Source organism: Papilio xuthus, unplaced genomic scaffold (genome assembly GCF_000836235.2).
Source record: "Papilio xuthus unplaced genomic scaffold, Pxut_1.1 DF828952.1, whole genome shotgun sequence".
Taxonomy (NCBI): Eukaryota; Metazoa; Arthropoda; class Insecta; order Lepidoptera; family Papilionidae; genus Papilio; species Papilio xuthus.
Genome location: NW_013529697.1, coordinates 5,271,983 through 5,292,991, shown reverse-complemented (window position 1 = coordinate 5,292,991; position 21,009 = coordinate 5,271,983). Strand labels below are relative to the sequence as shown.

Genomic DNA, 21,009 nt, shown 5'->3' with positions numbered 1-21,009 from the left:
TGCATGTACTCATATATTTGACGCTGTGTATGTACCGATGTATTTGAGCAGGGTGGATGCATCTATTATTTTGAGGACTTTTGTTGTACCGATATAATTGAATACTTTTGATGTACCTATATATTTGCATATCTTGTCTGTGACGATCTATATGACGCTGACTGTACAAACGACCAGCAATGGATTGCTTGTTGATAAATACCGTCTTTCGATGCGGGCGGCGCGGACGATGGAGTCAGCGCAATATAAAATCATACAAAGCAAACTAAAATGCGTTGCGAGCAGTACGTATGGTGCGTCCTGCGCGGGCCAATGACCAAGTAATAGTAATAGTAAGTAATAGTTTGGAAACGATGACTTTTTAAATATAAAAAACACTGATCTAAAACCAATGATAAACATAATTATAAATGCAAGTGACTAAATCTGCAATTCGCATAGATTTATTCCTGCCTTTGCTACATTAAAGTCAGTAGTACATTTGACCGACTTAATCTTGAACTTAAAAAAACACACAACACATTTAAAAAATCAAAGTTCACTAAGAATTACAAAGCTTTTTTGCGTCGATAATTGCAAAATAAATTTACAAAAGCTAAAATAAAGATAAAAAAAGATAAAAAAATAAGACAAATAAAGATTAAAATTCATGATAGCTGCTATATTTCAGATAATGTGCTGTTAGAAAATTCACTTAATATATTAGAAAATTATTGTGGTCATAACATTCGACCACAATTATGATACAAAAAAGTTTTACTGTAAAGAAATTCAGCAGTGTTAAACTTGTTTTTTCTTAGAAAGATATGGGTTTAAAAGAATAATAAGAAATATATTTCCAATCTAATCCTATACAATATAGATCCGGGCTAAATAAATATTAAATAGAAGATGAACATACAGAAAAAAATATTTTTATTCGTATAGATTTTCACATTTCGCCGAATAAGAAAATTCTCAAGAATATAATGCATTGAGATAAAATTTGTAATATCTTAAAATAAATAAAAAAAACAAATAGTAATTCGTCAAGAAATAAGGTAAACTTCAGGCATAACGTTGTGTACTACATAATCTTTAAAAACATCGAACTTAGATTAAGCAAATCATTATTTACACACTACCAAATAAAAACTTTTTATTTAAAAGCTAAAACACACAATTGAATTAAAAAAAACAGCCAAATCCCTAACGTTTTCTGAGGAATGTTTATTGGCATAACACAATAACATCTCATCAGTGTTTAATGAAAAAGATTTGATTATAAAAAAAATACAAAAAAAAATTGATTTGAGATCAAAACACGATTGTATAATAAATGATTATTATGTCAATAGTTTTAAAATGTTAAAAAAAATCAATTCGTCTTTTCACTTGACACAGTCGCGAAAGCGAAGCCGATGCGAAGCGAAGTTTTATACTGGATTTAACTCGTTCCAGGAAACTTCGCATAAACACAATATGCGTTATAGAATCTGTTGAATAATTTGAAGTAAGATTTTCGTTTTCGCTTCATTTTCGTTCCGCTCCGGTTTCGCGTCTGTGGACTGCTTTTAAACTTTAGCTTAAGCCAATTCATTTTCATTAGTAAACCGAAAATCGGCTAATAATTAGATTCCCGCTAGAGATCTTTATTGTATAAATATAAATTGATTTTTTTGTTTTTTTTTTCAAACTTTTATACATAGAAGAAATAGTCGCGTTATCTAAGATTAGACGAAGAACATTCTGCTGAAATCGAGCATCTTCTTAAGGACGTGAAGTCGCTTGGGATGCCTTTCCAATGCCTCATTGTCAAATTTATCGCCGCTAAAATAAAAATAATTCCATATTAATTCTGTCAGACTATTTATCGGTGGTTTCTGAGACAAAAATCTCCATATACGAAGACAATATCTATTAAACAGGAATTTTTGTCTCAGAAACCCATGGTCAGCAATATAAAAACATGCACATAATATACGCACAAACTTAGATTTAAAAAAATTAACTCCAGCTTGATACCTTCACGCGTTTTTGAGAAAAAGGGTCTTGACAAACGGACGGACGGACAACAAAGTGATCCTACGAGGATTCTGTTTTTTTCCTATGAGGTACGGAACCCTAAAAAGATGTATTTTTCGACGTCTCTTTATATCGTCGTATCTTTATAATTCAAATGAAAAAAAGCATTACAAAATATTTATTTATATATATCAACGGATCTTCCCAAGGCAAGATATCTTTGGAAGATTTTCCCCAACACAAAAAAAGTTATAGTGTACTTGCAGCGTCGGTGGCTCAGGGGTTAAGCACTTGACTTATAGCCTACAGGTCTTTGGTTCGAACCCTCCATGTACAAATATATTTTTAAATTTTCGATTACATATGTATTATTTATCTGAATTTCTTACTGTGAAGGAAAACATCGCAATGCAACCTGCACATATATGGGAAGAAATTCTAAGACATTTAGTGAAATCAACTAATCCAATCACCCTTAACTTAGAGTTGGCTCCGAGCCCCTTGGTGTATAGTGAGCTGATGATGATTATTATTTTGCCTGATTACTACCTAATGGTTAGTAATCTAATCATCCCTAGCTTAGGGTAAGATAGCCTCTCAGTGGTGACGTATAGTGAGGTGATGAGTGTACACGTACTGTGTGAGCGACTTGGCACGCAGACAGGCGAGATGTGCGTAGTAGGTTGGCGTGGGGTATGAGACTGCCCGCATGCAGCGCGCGTACAGATGACACAGGTAGTAGGTCAGCTGCTCCACCTCGTCTATCGGGATGCCACCGTCATTGCACACCGCGTGGTAGCGGGTGGGACGCGCCGTGCCCTTGATAGCCTGATGGGAAACCTAGAACAGACAATTACTTGTTAATTTACTCTATATTAGTAAAGATGGGAAGAGAAGCAATAAGAAGGGGAAATATCCTCTTTCTGTGCGCCCCCTTCTCCGTCGACTAAATGTAGGTAAACTGTGTGCAATCGCGGATGTCTTTGGGCAGCGGTCACTTCGCTATTTTCGCGAATTCGGGTGACTGCTTGCCCGTTTGCCACTTTATGATATAAAGAAACACTAAAATTCTGCAATGTCATGTAAGTGCATAAAATCAGTTCAACGTGTTAAGCAAATAATAAGTTGCCAGTAACAAAGGTAATAAACTTACCAAATAAAAGTCAAGTTCTTTGGCATGCACAATCTGTGTGTCGACCACTGTACCAGGCTCAACGTTTTGAGGATTCTGAGCTCCCGAGAAGAATCTAAAATAAGTATAGTATTAATTACTAGCTGTCGCCTGCGACTCCGTCCGCGCAAAATAAAAAATTAACTAAATTATAATAGTAGCCTGTGTTTTTCCAGACTATATTCTACGTCAGTGCCATATTGCATCAAGATCCATTTATCCGTTCCGGAAATTCCAATCAAACAAACAGCCATCTATCCAACTAAACTTTCGCATATATAATACTAGCTGTCGCCTGTAACTTCGTCCACATGAATTAAAAAAAAACTTAATGAGATGCCTATTTATTCTTTCAGACTATGCTCTACATCGACGCCAAATTTCATCGAGATCCGTTGACCCATTCCAGAGATACTTTCAAACATCCATCCATCCATCTAAACCTTCGCCTTTATAATATGACTAAGATAAGATCAAATTCAAAGCATTTGTAAAAATTCATTTCAACAGTATCACATAAAAAATTTAATAGACATACCTAGTGTGATGTCGCTTTTGTACCAAAAGGAACAAAACTTCAGGTTTCTCCGAATGGCCGGTCATTCTGCGATATGCTCGGTACACGGCGGTCAGCTCACTGTTCATCACCTTACAACAAAAAAAAAGTTACTAACAGTTTACACATTTCCTCTAATAATTAAACTTTAAATAAATATGTATAAAATTAAAAAAAAACTTAGAACATGCAAATTTTAACCGACTTTCTCAAACTAAAATAACGTGATGCAGCCCACACATATCTGCAAAGAAATTTAAGGATATGTGTTAAGTGAACCCGCAGTGGGCCAGCGTGGTTGACTAAGGGCTGATCACCCCTGACTTAGTAGTCTCCGAGGCAGTGGGGACTCATAGTGAGCTGATGATGTGCATATTTAATCCAGATTCTTTAAGATGTTCTTAAATTAAGTAGTAACATATACATACATTCAAATTTTCGCATTTATACTATAATATAGATTAAAAATACCTCTTCAAATTGTCCCTCTGAGACACCATCACGGAATACATATATCTTCTTGGGCAACATATTCTGGTTATGTTTGCGATACACGATCAAATGGTCCACCATCATATCTTCAAACTCCACGATTATTTCTTTCTGTTAAATGAAACGGAAAATTGGTCAAATATAAATTATATTTCTTTATTATTCAAAAATATTATTTTAGCGAATTACGTACCTTAGGTGTCTGCACACAAAGTTCAATATTGTAGAGGAAGCATTTCGGATCGATGGAGGCAGTCACCGCTGCGATACTGGGAATGTTCGACTGAAACATTATAAATAAGCTATAGTTAAAAAAAAAAACAATAACTAGGAAAAATCTTAATTGTTACTAAATGTCTACTATTTTAAATTTAAGATTGTATACTACAAAATGATATTTCTTGTTCCCGGTGTTTCCGAGCCTTATTTGATATATGTACGGTTCCTGAGCGACTATTTAAGAAAGCATTAATCAGAACAGTGCAATTCGTAAAAATGAAACTGACATTTGGAGTAAAATATCATAGATTATTGTTGTTACCTGGTCAGGTGAGGGGTGAGTGACGTCAGCACCAACCACCATCACAGGGCCTCTGAGACATGACGGCATGCAGCGACCGTCCAGTGCTTGGTTAATGCCCATCAATTTAGAATTAACCTGATAAGAAAAAATAAAATTAATTAAGGAAAAATAGTAAAAAAAAATGAATAGAATCTTACTAATATTATAAATTGTTTATAAAATTTACTTAAATATCCTCTTGAAGTGACGTTTTTTACCTAAAGCCCGCTATTATACCGGTTTGGTTTTACGTGTATTTGTCAAAATTTTGTGAAAATATGATTTCTGCTACTTTTTTGTTTAAATTAAGTCAATTTATGAGCTTATGAATTTGATTATAATATCTATTATCCTTATATGTTCTTATGTATAATGTGTATGTTATATATCTCTTTAAGTAAATAAACTTACCTTCAATAGAATGTTTCGGACAGTTTGATCGTTCATGCGACGTGCCGCGGTGTCCTCCTTGATACATTGAGTCAGAATACCCACCTCCAGTTCCGCAAAGCGTTTCACCTTTATAAACATTGATTTATAAACATATATTACTCTAAGGTTATAAAGGTTTTCGTTTTTATATATATCAAAAACTACGATAATATAAAAACACTCATTTACAATACGTTTCTGAGACCCTAATATCCGTGTAAAACATATTTTTATCTCTAATTGATGGCGATGCGTCTTATACAGAGGTATTGGTCTTCAGAGACCCACGGTTCAAGTGATGAAATTTTATTTGCCGAAATTTTCTATGCATACTAAATATTTCCTGGATGTAAATTTTTATTTGTCTTTTGTTCACTGAAATGACAAATTTTACATAAAAGAAAACATTAAAATTAACTACATTTCTTACAACGTCAAAGACAACGGCCACAAAATCATCAAAATATTTTTTTAATATTTTTTTTTGTCTCCATCCTTTAACTTACCCTATGATAGTAATCGCGGCCGGACTTGGAGACAATAACGAACAGAAAGTTGATATCTTTCTCCAATGCGCTGAAGAGAACATTCGCAAGGTCAGACATTCTGATATTGAAGTGAATGCATTTCGGCTGCTCCACGTACATTCCCATCTGATTTCCAACACGAAGTACCTGCAAATATTAAAAAATATTAATAAGTAAAATATAAAATTCGGGCCCCTTTTTAAAAAAAAAATTACTCGATTGGATGAACATAAAATTTGACACAGTTAATGTGTACGATTTATAGTCGAATTTAAATACCAATTGGAAGAAAGACCATTAGTAAAAATCAGATAAACTAGCTGTTGCCGGCGACTACGTCAGCGTTGTGTTAAAAAAAGTTAATTAGTAGCCTATGTGTTCTTCCAAACTATATTCTACATCTGTGCCAAATTTCATCAAGATCCGTTGAACTGTACTGGAGATACCTTCAAACAAACATCCATCCATCCAAACTTCGGCATTAGCAAGTAAGATGGTCGAGTTTCTAGATCATGGGGCGACCACATGTATAAGATTATTAAATAATTAAATACACATTCAAGTTCGTCACCCAGAGGGGTAGACAGATATTACCAAACTGTTATTAATTATGTAATACTTACCATTTGAATAATATTTTGATAGTTGCACTGAGTGGGATTACATTCGATGGCTACAAATCCCCAGGACCTCAGAGCGCTCGGTTGCAACACTGTTGTGGCATTCCACACGCCCCTCCTGTAATATCCAAGTTACATAAATATTTTAATCAAACACATATTAAAATTGACCTTACAGGCAGACATACAGACAAGATAGGTAGACAAAAATTTTAAAAATTTAATTGTTGGTTATCAGCAAATACATCATGTAAACACAGACACGCCAATTTTTTTTTGTGTATAGATTAAAAAAATGTTTTATACCACCAGTTTACTACCATGGTACAGTTTATGTTTGAGATATATAATACAAAAATTAAAAAAAAATGAAACCTCGGATCAACTGCTTTTCTGTCTCCGACCAATAATCTCGGAGGTTGCAGTACTTTGGCTTCTACCTCCAAAAATTTATCAGAGATCTGAAGACCGAAGTGTTTGAAGAATGGATTGGCACTGTAGTTCATCTAAAATAGACAAAATAAATATTCAATACACTAAAGAATAGAAGATAAAAACAATTATAAAATTATTTACAACTAGCTGTCGCCCGCGACTCCGTCCGTGCGGAATTGAAAAAACTTAGTAGCCTATGTGTTCATACTATGTTCTACATATATGCCAAATTTTAGCGGAATCCGTTCAGCCATTCTGGAGGCACCTTCAAACAAACATCTATCCATCCATCCAAATATTGGCATTTATAATATTTGTAACAAAGATAGTAGTGAAATCCAAAATGTATGGATAAATAATTTTATTGAATTTATTGGATATCGTCAACATTCAAATTAAAACAACTTACATTTTTGATAACCTCCTCAATTTTATTCTTACGAATATTAGGAGCTGTTGCTGCTTCTTGGACCATTTTTGACAATTGAAATTCATTGAGTTGTTTCTTCATTGGCTGGAAATTAGAATAAAAATAGAATTTAGAATTCTAATACAATAAAAAAAACATATTACAAATACTATGATTACTTTGAACAATAACAGTGGGTTTCCGAGATCAAAATTACTCATCATCATCAACCTGCCCTTATCCCTATCGAGGGTCGGCACAGCATGTACTACTCCTCCATACATCTCTATCAGCCGTCATATTCGAGTCTTCCCCCTTCTTACGCATATCCTCTTTCACACAGTCATTCCATACTTTAAAAATTACTGTTTAAACATATTTGTTTTGTCGAAGATAATGACAGGGATGAGGTAAGTTTTATACAGATATCTTGGTCTCAGAAACCAATGCTAAGTTTCCATATATCTTGGTTACTTAATTGTTACCCTCACCTGTCCATATACAATTTCCAATAATTCCATGGGGAAATATAAACTTTTATTTGCCGGTCCGACCCACACGCAGTTGAGGTCAGGATACTTTAGTCTGCAACCAAAAAACAGACGAACAATTTATATTATATCATTATTGCTGTTTTGTTTTAATCTTATTTCTTACTTCTTACTTATATTAAAAATGCGATTTAATGAATGGATGAATGTTTATTACTAAGAATCTTACTAAAATTTGGCATAGATTTAGAACATAGTCTAAAGCTAGTAATATTTTTAACTACTAAACGAATATTACATGGTCATGTTCGCAATATTGTTTATCTAGGATTATTTTAAAATTTGCTAGTTTAGCATAAAAACTGTAATTAGTCCATAATTAACACCTTCAATGCCACCGACTCGCTGCGACATAAAAATCGTAATGATAGAATGTGTCAAAATAATCAGACTTTTTTTATTGCAACAATATATACCTATATTTCTTATCCCTGCGGAAATATTCGAGAACGGAGAGTTTCTCGGCTCGTCCGTCAGGATGTGTCATATTGAACTGCAGTCTGCCCGGTGGATCTACGACGCGGTTACAAATGAACTCGCGCCTCTGACCCTTTACTGAAGTATCGGCACCGATTACTGCCGTCACCTGCAAATATATATTTCATCAATTTAGTATATATGTAACGGAAACTAAACTGTTGACAAATATTTTTAACATGTTTTTATTTATTGTCCATTAAATTTAAAATACAAAGATTTAATATATTAAATCTTAATCTCTATTAATTATAATTAACGCTACATAAACCGCTGTGGTGTATAAGTAATTTAAATTCAATTTAAACGCTCAGTACCATTACGCGACGAGTTCTTTTCCATATAAAAAAAAAACATAGTGGCATTTAAAAGGTTAAAACAAATAAAATTATCTAAATAATATACTACATATTACTTACTCGTAAGCCCCTGATATATTCATGAAACAATTCCACATTTCTAGGATTGCGTTGCTGCTCCAAAGACCTAGTTGGGTCCAAACGGAAATCGTTGGTGAATGCTTGTATCATAGATTGGTGTTTCGGGAAGCCTTTGTGAGCAACTGGAAACAAAAAAAAGAAAGTTAATATTTATTAAAAAGTTTTCTATACTTATTACATTTAATCTAAAGTTGCTTTTGTTCAATTCTATTGTTTCAATAATAATCAAAAAGTAACAAACAAGAGAAAAACAATTGAATGAGATGAGACGAGAGACATATCTCTCTCTCTCTCTCTTGACCACTCACTCTCCCTTTCTCTTGACCACTCATTCTCCCTCTCTCTTTCCATGTCTCTTTCTCCTTTGCCATCTCCTTTACAGTATGGGTTTAATTTTTTTTTCCTATTGTCAACATACCATCAATGTTAATATACGCCTTGGATGTAAAGATGGCAGATTGAAACAGTCCCGTCCACATCTCCAAACCAAAACCGAGATCAATAGGATTGCCTGGACGTCTGAAAAATTGCTTCCCAGCCTAAAAAACAACTAAAATTATAAATACCAGACTTAATAATCCAATATTACTGTATCATTAAAGATAAAAAAGGTTACAGATGAAAAAAAAACACAATTTTTTTTATACTATGGAGGGTGAGTTTTAATTCAAAATATTAAATACCTTAACATACGCCTCAAGGGTCCCTTGTCTCAATATCACGTCAATGCATTGGATAGCTTCGGTTGGGGGATTCAGTGAACTACCCCCAGTCGTCATGTGCCTGTAGACAGAATATTATTTCTTATTGAACATAAAAACTCTTATCTAGACCAGTATCATAAGAAAGCCTAATATTGAATGAAATAATTTACTAATTGTGTCCCTCATATTTTCTTTTATCATAAGGTGGCAAACGAGCGAGCGGCCACTTGAAATCGCTGTAATAGCGTAGTGACCGTTGCCCATGGACATACGCAATTGCATATGCGTTGCCTACCTTTAATGGACGGAGAGGTTGCACAGAAAGAAAATATTTTCCCTTTCCTTGCATCCTCTCATCCGGAAATTCCACCTCCACTATCCATCCTTCACTTATAAGAAAAATGGTGGGAAGGGAAAGAGGACTAAATTAGGCCTAGGTGACGCACACTCATCAGACGAAACGCGGAATTGCTTCACTTCACGCCTGTCTTCTGTTTGGTCGTGGTATTTCACCGGACGAGCCGGGCCAATTCATGCGAAGATGTTAAAGCAGGCTCTACCACTGTTAAAATAGTGGATGTTGGAGAAATTTAGGTACAGTAAACCAATGTTTATGACCCATAACTGTGAAAGCATGTATGTGTTTTTAGACCACCCATGTTAGATAAATACTCACTGTCCCAAGCGATTTAAATCAACCAATCCAGTATACTTGAAAGACACCTCAATTGGTACTGTTTTACCATTGGAATCAATCAATTCCACCTGAAATTCATCAACATTAATTTCATTTTCTAATATAAAACTTAGACTTATTAAGTCATTTCAAGGTTAACATAATAACAGTTTAAATATTAGGTAAGGTAATGGACAAATAAGTTCATTGTTAAAAAGTCCCTCAATATCCTTGTTGGAGTGTAGTTGTCTTGTAATCTTTTAACCGACTTCAAAAAGGAGGAGGTTCTCAATTTGTCTGTATGTTTTTGTGTCATTTTCTATGCTTTAGATTCATATATTTCAGCACTAGATAAGTTTGTTGGACTTTTACAGCACCACTATCAAACATGCCAGATGAATTCGCCACACTATATGTTATCACTTACCTCAATAGCATGTCGTTCTGTTTGAGTAACGCCAGTCAATGGTTGAATGCTGTAGCAATTTTTCATTTGATCGAAAGCAATTATATGATTTTTAAATTGCAAAGACTTGGCTTTTAGGAATGCTTCCGGTATCATCTTTTTTGGTCTATCCGGTTTAAAAGAAACATCATAACGATGCTGTAAAATAAATCAGATTGGTTAAAATCTAAGCAGAGTTCTCAATTCAATCCATACTTATCAACATTTCTATTAAATAATAGTAAAACTGTTCTCTTCGTAATACAACAAGATTAATAGAATTATGAATAATAGTACTAGTAATAACTACAGAACTTGGATAAGGGAGAATCCATGGTACCGGGCTATATTTCTCACTTATAGACACTTCTCTCTTACACAAGTTTCTCACTAATGGAGGTCATCCAAGGTTCCTTGCTTATCCAAGTTTAACTGTATTTCATGAATTTGTTTTATATTTTAAACATATTTAAAAATATAGTAATGAAACTTTAATAGAATAAAAACATATCCAATCTTACTTATTACCAATTTTTAAAAAAATATTATGGAAACTTACGACTTTGATGTACTTGATGGACATAGGCAAATAATTTGTCAGTAATCTAATAGCCCTCGAGGGCACCGTCGCCCGCCTTATAGCGTCTGGAATCTTATACTGCGACACAACTTGTGTTACAGCTCGTTGCTCAGGCAGGTCTCTTTTTCCAAAAGTGGATTGTGACACTGTAGAAACTGGGGTATACTTGGGCTGTGGAGCCTGGCCTGGTCCACGGAAAGCTTGCCCTTCCGAAGGGCTCATCGGTGTTGATGGTCCACTGGACGTGGGCTGGGGTCTACCCCATTGAGCAAATTGCCCATCTTGACTTCCCTGGCCTCTCCCAGAACTTGTTGTTGGTCCAAAAATACCCGGGTGACCCAAACCCCTCTGTGGAGGAAAATTGCCAGCCTGCTGTTGGGGCCATCCCTGACCGCGACCTCGCCCTCTTCCTTCTCCTGATGGACCAGGTTGAGGCATTTCTTCTGTAATTTCAGCAATAGGTTGCCCCAATCCAGTAGCTTTTATTTCAGAAGGTGTAGTTTGGGCTGAGGCAGTTTCAGCTGGACCAGCTTGAGTTTGACCAGCACTCTTCTTTTTACGAGGCTTCCGCCTCTTGCCCCCAAGATCTAAACCAAGTCCTTCTACTCCTTCCTCTATTGGTTCCGCAGAATCTTTGGGCGCTTCTGTTGTTATTTTCTCCGCTGTGCTAGGCGGCTCTGAAACTTGAGCTTCAGATCCTGACGGAGTTGGTTCGTCAGTTTGAGGCGCAGCACTTGATGTTGATTCTTGTGCTTCCTCCTTTTTTTGTCCCTTTTTCTTTCCTGTAATTTAATTTTAAATTAAACCAACATTTAGTAAATTTAAATACAGTTTAGCAATCAAACTGGGAAAGCAACAGAATTCATTACTATGTACAATCCTTTTAAAAAAAAAATTAGCAATAGGTACTGATTTTTATGGTATGATACTAATTATAATCTACATTTACAAGTTTTTTTTATAAAAGAAGGGGGCAAACGAGGTGATCAACGACACCCATGGACATCTGGATATATGAACATCTGCAACAACAGAGGATCTGCAGATGCGTTGCTGCCCTTCAAGGAAATGGTATTGCTAATTTCTTGAAGGACCCTAAGTCCACCGAGGAAAGACCGTTACACAACTAGCGACTCAAGAATCGCACCGTTGTGGAATACCAGCCATCCAGGTGCGAATGGAACCTCGTAGTCTGTCGTGTTGTCCAATGACGGAACTCGGCAGCAGGAATCGTCCAAACAGTTCTTCGGAACACTGCCCATGGTAAGTGAGGTAAAAATGCAGAGGGAAATGACGTCCCTCCACAAGGCCAGGAAATCAAGCCAATCAGTAAGAGCAAGCATTTAATTCGGCGCAGGCGAGCGCCGCGGTTGCATTTTTAAGATACGCGTAGTTTTTAATCTTTCGATATCTTCTAAAGTATTGTTCAGAATTATAATAAAATCTAAACTTAATACTCTAGCCATCAAACATATTTATTTGGATAAGGATTCATACCGAATATAATATAATAGCGCAAAAGCTATTGATGGTTACTAGATGATGTAGTCTAACAAGCACAAAGTTTCACATATTACAATTAGCTTCATTTGCACTTAAAGCTATAAAATTGAAAAAAGCATGTTATATATTAAAGATTATAAGGATAATGTATATAGAGGAGAGCAATTTGAATGTAAGTGAGCTATACATTATTTATTTAATAACTGGAAAACTATATTAATAATGATAGCTTTCGCAAATGGACAATAAAAATAACAGTATAACATCGCAAAGAGAACAGACAATTTTAAAAAGAAAAACAGAAATACAAGAAAAGCAAGCGGCTAACGAACTGGAGAACAAAAGAATTTGCTGCTCAAATCGCTTCAAATGTCAACAAGTCTAGTATTAAACAAGTCGATGTGAGGACTTTTCCTTGATATTAAATTAAACTGTCTGGCCGCTTTGCAAAAGAAAGAGTTTGCTGTAAAGTTTGTCAATACTCGATTTATATAATACTATTATTAATAACTTTCAATATTTATTTATAATACTAAGCATATGTTTGTACAAAAATTATTAGCAATAATGAATAAATAACTAGATTAGTACAAAATTTTAAATCAGCAAAAATGTATGCTCTGTGTCGCAATAATACCATCTATTATTTTGTAACAAAACATATTCTTATCTCTTACAAGTCTTCAAAGATTTATCCGTGCTTTTAATTGACCAACATATGTTCTCAAACTGGAATCATAAAGATATTGGCATCAATATCATTTTGTTTTATTAATCAAAACCAGCTTGTGTAACAATTAACTTGAATATTGTGTTATTATTTTTTTAACAAAAACAACATTTCAAGTGTATGCAATATTTCAATGATTACAAATTTTGAAACCCTTATAAACTTTGAATAAAGTAAATTAATATGATTCTATATCAATAAGTATTTATTCTTCTCTTTTATTACAAAAAGTAAACAGATAACTGTAATTGGTAGCTTTAGGTCTCCGTTAAAAAGACAAATAATCCTATAGGATAGGAAAATTAGGAAATATTTTACAAATGTTAAATATCAATAGTTAAAAATAAAGTTATAGGATTAAAGGATATAATTTTATGAACATAAATAAGATAAATAGACAGAGATTCAGATCTACATACATTATCATTAGGTTTTATAATTAATAAAATTCAATTCTCACCTCCTTTCGCCATTATGAAGTTGTTTCCTGAAACAAAGTCAAAAAGGTTTTATTTGATTATGATGACTATATTTTGTTTTTGACTAAATGTACACTAGCTCTACTAAATTCTTGCATTATATTGCATCATATCCACATAAAATTTACAGAAGTAACTATATACATAGTAAAGAATACTTGAAAGCAGATAAAAGTTTTAAATCATTGAATTGGAATATATGCAACATAAATACGCATTATAAATAAAAATATAATAGCCTTGTAATATTATGAAATATGTAACAATTGAGTTATAATTTCAGAAAACAATTTGATTTAAATGAAACATAATAATTCGCTAGCTTGTATAGAATAAAGACACTAGATGAAACCAAACATATTACTTTTTACCTTAGTAATCGATTATAAACAACAAAATGTCGGCCATCAATTCCCCAATCGACAAAGAATTGAATGGACCGACGCTTATTTTGTAGTCAACATAAACTTCACTTCAAAGTATAAATATACTGAATAATAAGTACTCCCAATACATTAACATGAAATAAAATGCCTAATCCTATACCACGACTGTAGATTAAACAAATAGGCAACTACATTAATACTTACAATAACGCAGGGATCACTATAACTATAAATTGCAATACACACTCGAATTATGATTTTTCCCAAGATAAAGAGAAAAGTATTGAATAAGTGACGAAATTACTGTTTATGAATGCATAATATGCAACTTGCTCGATATTTGATTTGATATTGGGAATAGGGTTGTCAAATTGTCAATGTCAAATTGAAAATGTTAAAAAACACGAATTTACCAATCATAGACAATTTCAATGTCTTACTAATATTATAAACAGAAAAGTTTAGATGGATGTTTGTTAGAAGGTAGGTAACTCCAGAACGACTCAACGGATCCTGATGAAATTTGGCACAGATTTAGAGTAGAACATAGTCTGGAAGAACACATAAGCCATTTCACTTACTTTGTTTTTCTTTTTTTATTTCCGCGCGGACAAAAGCTAGTCCAAGTGTACTAGTATAATAAGCAGAACAAGAGCACAATTATGGGGGTAGCTCATAAAAATTAGGACACACTGTATGCAATTTAGTAAGAAGTTAATAAAATAAACAATAGCGAAAAGTATTGTCGGGCGAGGTTTTTATGAAAAATTAATAAAAGCAGTTGTATAATTGGATTTTTGATGTACCAAATAGTTAAGTGACAGCCTTTCTTACATAAGAGTCGAACATTTTTGATGGTGACTAGATTTAAACTCTTTGGAAAAGTGTAGCTGAGCTAAGTTTCCTAACATCTTCTAAACCCATTTACAATTATATAAAAAATACAATTTAAAAAATTTGAACGACGAATTTTAATGAAGTGAAGTGTAGTAAATCCAAGGTAATGAACATTTTCCAAATAAGATATGACCAAAAGGTCTATGTTACCAGGTCATAAAATTAAAAAAAAAGAGCTTAAGTGTTGAGGACAAAGAGCAAAGAGTATATAAAATAAAATTGAGGAAGTAAACTACTCTTTGATTTAACTTTGATTAATTGTGATTGTGTGAGAAAATAGTGTTGGACTTTTATTCTTGTGTTGTTGTATTCAGTTCAAATAATAAGGAAATTGTATTCCAAAATTTGTCTATTTGTTTCATGGCATACTCGCCAAAGCTAAATCTACGTTAAGTCAATTAGAATTTAAATTCTATTTTGTTTCTAAGTGCACGAATCATCAAAATGTGTGGTGGTTTCACTTGTTCTAAAAACGCTTTGATTGCGTTAAATGTTCTTTATGTGGTAAATTATAGAATATTTCGATGAGTCAACCATTATTTATGTGTGATATTTTCGTTAAAAATTTAATTTATTATTACAATTTTAGGTGGTGGCTTCTATTCTTATATCCGTTGCAGTATACGGACAAGCATCGTCCCTGGTGACCAATTTACCCATAGTGGGTGGGATTCTTGCTTGTGGAGTGTTCTTAATATTAATATCTTTGCTAGGCTTAGCTGGAGCGGTCAGACATCATCAAGTTATGCTATTCTTTGTATCCTTTTTTAACAATATTAAAATTATCACATTGCTACACATCACATACTTTCTCTTTGTGAGAAAAACCTTTGTTAAGTAAAAAAATGTCAAGGCTATGCTAATACTTTTACTAGATTATAACATTTATGCTACACAAACCAGAAGGACATTCACCAATCTAATCTAAGCTGTAATAATGCTTTATAAGTTGGAGTCCATTTTTTCTGCATTTTTAAGATAATAAAAATTTTTCGGTAGTATGATTTGCATTGGAAAAAAATACAATTTCATAGATATTTATTAATTTACATATTAAACAATCTATATTGTTTCATTAAAATTACTTGACCTGACATATAAACCACTTAAAAGAATCAGTAATTTAAGCTTCTGACAATAAATGAATTTAAGTGAAATTTGTTATTTTTCCTCTCTATATGAAATTAAAATTGCCAACTTAATATAGACAATCTTTAACTCAGTTATCAGTACATGGTGATACTGTTTCTTCTATTTCTTGTTCAATTTTCTGTAGCATGTGCCTGCCTTGCTGTAAATTCTGATCAGCAAGAGATGCTAGCTCAACAGGTGAGTTATTGCCATTTTATAATATAGACAATTTTCCTAATACCCTTTAACATTGCACTATAATGTATTGGTTGAATAAATATGGAGTATACACTATGATGACCTTCTATCACCTTTGTTAATAAGATAAACAATGTGTACTTGGCTGAAGACATATTTTATATTTATAAGAATATAAATACATAATTATGTAAATCTATACCAGTATATATGAGTATAAATTTCTCACTTCCCTGTTTTATACAAATTATAGAATACATATGCAATCATTTCTGTCAACAACAATTCTCATAACTATATATAGATTGTACATAACACTTTCAGTGCTACTATGTGAATTTGTCATATGTAGTATACAATGTTATGAGACTTAGATGTAACAATGATATTATAGACTAGCTGTTGCCCTCTACACCATCCGCGCGGCATAAAAAAAAACTTAATGAGTACCCTATGTGTTCTTCCGGACTATGTTCTACATCTGTGCAAAATTTCATCAAGATCCATTTCGACATTCCAGAAATACCTACAAATAAACATCCATTCATTCAACCATTTGCATTTATAATATTAGTTAGATTTAAAGAGTCTACTATATTCCAATGTATGTAATTGTTAATGGTGATACAGGGATGGAATAAAGTCGACATGGATGTAAAGGAGGAAGTCCAGGAAAGGTTCAAATGCTGCGGTTTCCAAGACAGATCGATTCCTGCAAATGGTACAGCCGATTATCCCTCATGTGATATTGTTGATGTAAGTTGGGCTAATGATATTATAGTTTAATAAATTGTTGTACAAACTCTCTGATGTAGATGTGATGAAAATTAAGTCAGCTGCCTACGGCCAAAATTTTATAAAAAACAACAAAGTACCAAATTTGGTTGATATTAAAATTTAATTAACTACATACAAACATATAGGAAGTTTCTTCTTTTCATGACAAAAGTATAGATTAATGCTTCTCAAACATTTTAAAATGGCAGATTAAAAAAGTAATAAAAAAGTTATTTAAGAAGATTATGTATAGATTAATTAGTACACACTATAAATATGTATTTGACCTGTAATTTAGTAAACTAATACCCTGTGTTCTACACTTATTTTTTACAGAGGGTCTGTTGCCAGAATATGGTGATCACACCTCATTGTCAATGTGATCCATGCATGGAGACATTGAAAGAGAGAATTGATAATGCATTCAAGCTTTGCGGTGGAATTGGACTATTCTTCAGTTTCACAGAGGTATGTGATTTCATGTTCCTTTTGGGGTAATAACAATTGATATGTCCTATAGAAGCTTGTCTATCTCTAAACTATCTTTTAACATTTAATACTTTTTGGATATTTTTTGTGTTTTATTGTCATGACACCTTTAAATGGAATGTTTAATTTGAATGAATTAATTTGAAATTATCTTGTTGGCAATATATTAGTAATTTTTATAACTGCACTGCAAAATAAAGACTAAATTTAATAAAAATATTATTATGTTTTGATAATTTAGTTATTCTGAAATAATAATAAGCTAAAACACAAAACATAAAATGAAAATTTTTATGTAAAATTTTTTTTAAACCTGTAATTTTTTTTTATTCTATGGTATTTCCGTTTGCTGTATCAGAGATATCCAGGATCATCTTTTGGAAAGTTACTTGCTTTTGGTGAAAAATTATCATATCCCTACTCCATTTGTTTTGTGATTTTTTTATGGTGCTGTTTCATTACATTTTGTGTTTTATATTATAGGTGAAAATGTATTTTTAAATAATCATTAATGTAACTAGCATATAACGCTAGTTATATACTAGGATTGGAACTAGCCAAATGTTTATTGGTACAACATAAAAATAAAAATGGCGCATGGGATTTGTGACTAACTGTTTGGGCGATTATTTTTCCAGTTTCTGGGTGTTTGGTTGACAGTAAGATATCGTAACCAAAAGGATCCGAGAGCTAACCCGAGCGCATTTCTGTGAATAACCTTGGCTAATGGAGATATGAGTTTTTAAGGTGGATTGCATATAGCGCTTTGCTTTGCCCTTTTTACAGGCACTGCATGACAGCATGCTTAATGCTAGGTTTTTTGCATAGTGTTGTGAAATCTTTTCTCGTTACATAATTTTTTTATAAAACTTTTTAACTTATTATAAAAAAAAATAACAAATATTTTAATAAATCATCAAAATATTAAAAAAAAATAGATGATAAACTGTGGTTGGTTAATTGTATTTCCGCACAATAGATAAAAATTGAATAAGTGACGTTCAAATTAAAAAAAAAAATTTCGAGTTCGAATAAAAGTTTGACAAGAAGTATACGAAACAGTAATCGAGTTGTTTTTATAAATTAATGAGATTATTACAATATCATTGAAACAACGCAAAAGATCCTCTAGTATACAATACATAAATAAATAATAAAATATAAGATAATTTATCACTAGAAGACGCGGGCAACGTATCTTGTTATGTTTGGTTTTAAACTATGTTTGCCTACAGAAAACATACTTCTGTTTACAAGACGATTTTTAGATATATATTAAGTTTTGGCCTCGAAAGTTCTATAATATTTTCTTTTTTTATTTACATAATTTCTGGACTATCGAAATCTTTGTATATGGAAGATATTATAGCTATTTTTGACGTAAAATATAGTAAAATTTTCAACTATACTAGAAAAGAAGATTCTAGAATACTTTAATCTCATATAATTTGTTCTATAAATATTAGGGTTATGTTTTCTTATAGTCTTAATTATATTTTATCTTTATCTTCTTGATTTAATTACAGATTTGTTTTTTTTAATGCATTAAAAAAGGTTAAATTTAAAGCTTTAAACTAAAAATAACGTAATATTGCACCGGAATGAATCTATGTTGCCTTTGTTCAAATATAACCGTGTGTTACTACTGACAAAACATTCGTACAATATATCAGATTTTTTTGTATTGTAGCTCAGTTTTTTTATATTATGGCTTAGTTTTTTTATTGAAAATGAAAAAGATGATATTAATATATTGGTACGAATGTTTCGTCAGTTTGCAACACAATTGAATGCTTTTTTCAGCTTTAACTATTGATATAAATTGCATGTTAGTCTCTAATTGTTGGTAATTGAAAATGTTTGCATTGCATGTCGCACGCACTTTTTATAATATGTTTTTTATAATATAATTGAGAAAAAAAAATAGCATTTTAACAAAAACGTAGCAGGCTGAATGGCTTTACTATATTAAAAAAACAGTTGTTAAGGCTCGGCTATTCGCCGCGCCGCTAATATTTTTTTTTATTTTTTAATGGTAATTTTTTTTGATTTTTTTTTCAGTTATTTGCTGTTTGGCTCGCCCGACGTTACCGCAACCAGCCTGATCCTAACTACAAGGAACCGCACGCGATTTTCCCTAGAAAAAACTATCTTTACTGATCCATTCAAGCCAATTTTAGGTTGTACCGTAGTGTTCACATGACTGGTTTAGGATTAATATGTGATAATATAGTTATTATCTAATAGGAAAAATTATTCAGACCTCTTTGCATAATTGCCTATACTAAGATTTTAATTTGCTTTATTTTTTTTTAAGTTTTCCACCTCCCTTAGAAAGTTCATGTCGTGTTTATGTGTTGTACACAACTGATAGATTAAGTATAGTTTAAGGGAAGTCGTCAGTTCCTAAACATACAAAAAAAATACAATTATTTCCACACTAACAGCTTGTTTTGGCTTTATGTAGGTGGTCATTTTTTTATTTTTTTTTTATTTTTTAACAATAACATAAAACCTATTTGAATCAGAGATATAGCATAATAAGAAATTTTAAAATTGATTTGGCAGTTTTGAAGATTATTCATTAAAATCGTACAAATACGCATTAACTTTAAATATTATAGTTTGATGCAATAAGTGACAGTGCCAATAATCTTACCCAGTAATGAACCTTGACTCTTGAATATATTTTTCTTATTATTCAAATTCATAAAACTGTCTCGAAGAAATAAAATTTAAGGTCAAACGCTGCATAAAAATGTACTGTGTTAGTTTACTTTTAGGTTTTATTATGTAATTTTATTTACTCATTATAAATAATTTTAAGTATAATGAAATATTACAAATCAAGTCATAATTTTATATGAAATGTGATAGCAAATTAATGTGAAAGGATTTCTTTTAATTGAAATCGAGGTCGGCCTATTTTTATTAAACTTTTTTTTTCTTTTTAAAGCTAAAACTACGGTAGACGATGTTCACAAACGCATCTATACAATAACATAAAATCAAAATCTAAAAAATCTAGGAAATATTTTAATGAATCACCTAAAAATATGAAGTCAAATATATTTGATAGTTTGGGCTACATACCAAGGCCGACTTAAAATGTCGGCATATTTTTTTTTTTTAGAAAAATGACTTTTTTTTTTTAATTTTGCCAAACATAATATTAATGAAATTATTGATGTTTTATTTAAATCATGATTATTGTAATTAGAGGTGTAGTCAAAATAACAAAAATTTCATGCTAGTTAAGAGTACGTAATTGCATGTCCTTAAAAAAACATTTTTGGCTTACGAATATATGCGTAGGAGCCATCATATCAAAGGCTGGG

At 32.3% G+C, this 21,009-nt stretch overlaps 2 protein-coding genes across 4 annotated transcripts; one reads left to right on the top strand and one right to left on the bottom strand.

The window, feature by feature from the left end:
* Positions 1-333: 333 nt before the first annotated feature.
* Ago2 (argonaute 2) lies at positions 334-14,550 on the bottom strand. Of its 2 annotated transcripts, none has more exons than XM_013324434.1 (22): positions 14,384-14,550; positions 13,775-13,801; positions 11,061-11,863; positions 10,484-10,660; positions 10,057-10,145; positions 9,360-9,459; positions 9,095-9,215; positions 8,656-8,798; positions 8,176-8,345; positions 7,700-7,793; positions 7,209-7,313; positions 6,740-6,870; positions 6,368-6,482; positions 5,724-5,891; positions 5,197-5,304; positions 4,765-4,881; positions 4,417-4,506; positions 4,203-4,334; positions 3,714-3,823; positions 3,158-3,251; positions 2,642-2,844; positions 334-1,809 (listed from the first exon to the last, which is right to left on the bottom strand). In XM_013324434.1, the coding sequence occupies exons 2-22, from the start codon at positions 13,785-13,787 to the stop codon at positions 1,713-1,715; spliced, it is 3,180 nt and encodes a 1,059-aa protein (XP_013179888.1). In that variant the 5' UTR covers positions 13,788-13,801; positions 14,384-14,550; the 3' UTR covers positions 334-1,712. The 2 variants fall into 2 exon arrangements, with proteins under 2 accessions (XP_013179888.1, XP_013179896.1); XM_013324442.1 differs by lacking the exon at positions 14,384-14,550 and adding an exon at positions 14,165-14,349.
* A 778-nt stretch (positions 14,551-15,328) lies between these two features.
* On the top strand, positions 15,329-19,917 carry Tsp97E (Tetraspanin 97E). 2 transcript variants are annotated; one of them, XM_013325841.1, is made up of 6 exons: positions 15,329-15,580; positions 15,666-15,833; positions 16,307-16,405; positions 17,036-17,161; positions 17,519-17,650; positions 18,310-18,528. In XM_013325841.1, exons 1-6 carry the CDS (start codon positions 15,521-15,523, stop codon positions 18,382-18,384), a joined length of 660 nt encoding a protein of 219 aa, XP_013181295.1. In that variant the 5' UTR covers positions 15,329-15,520; the 3' UTR covers positions 18,385-18,528.
* The last annotated feature ends 1,092 nt before the right edge of the window (positions 19,918-21,009 follow it).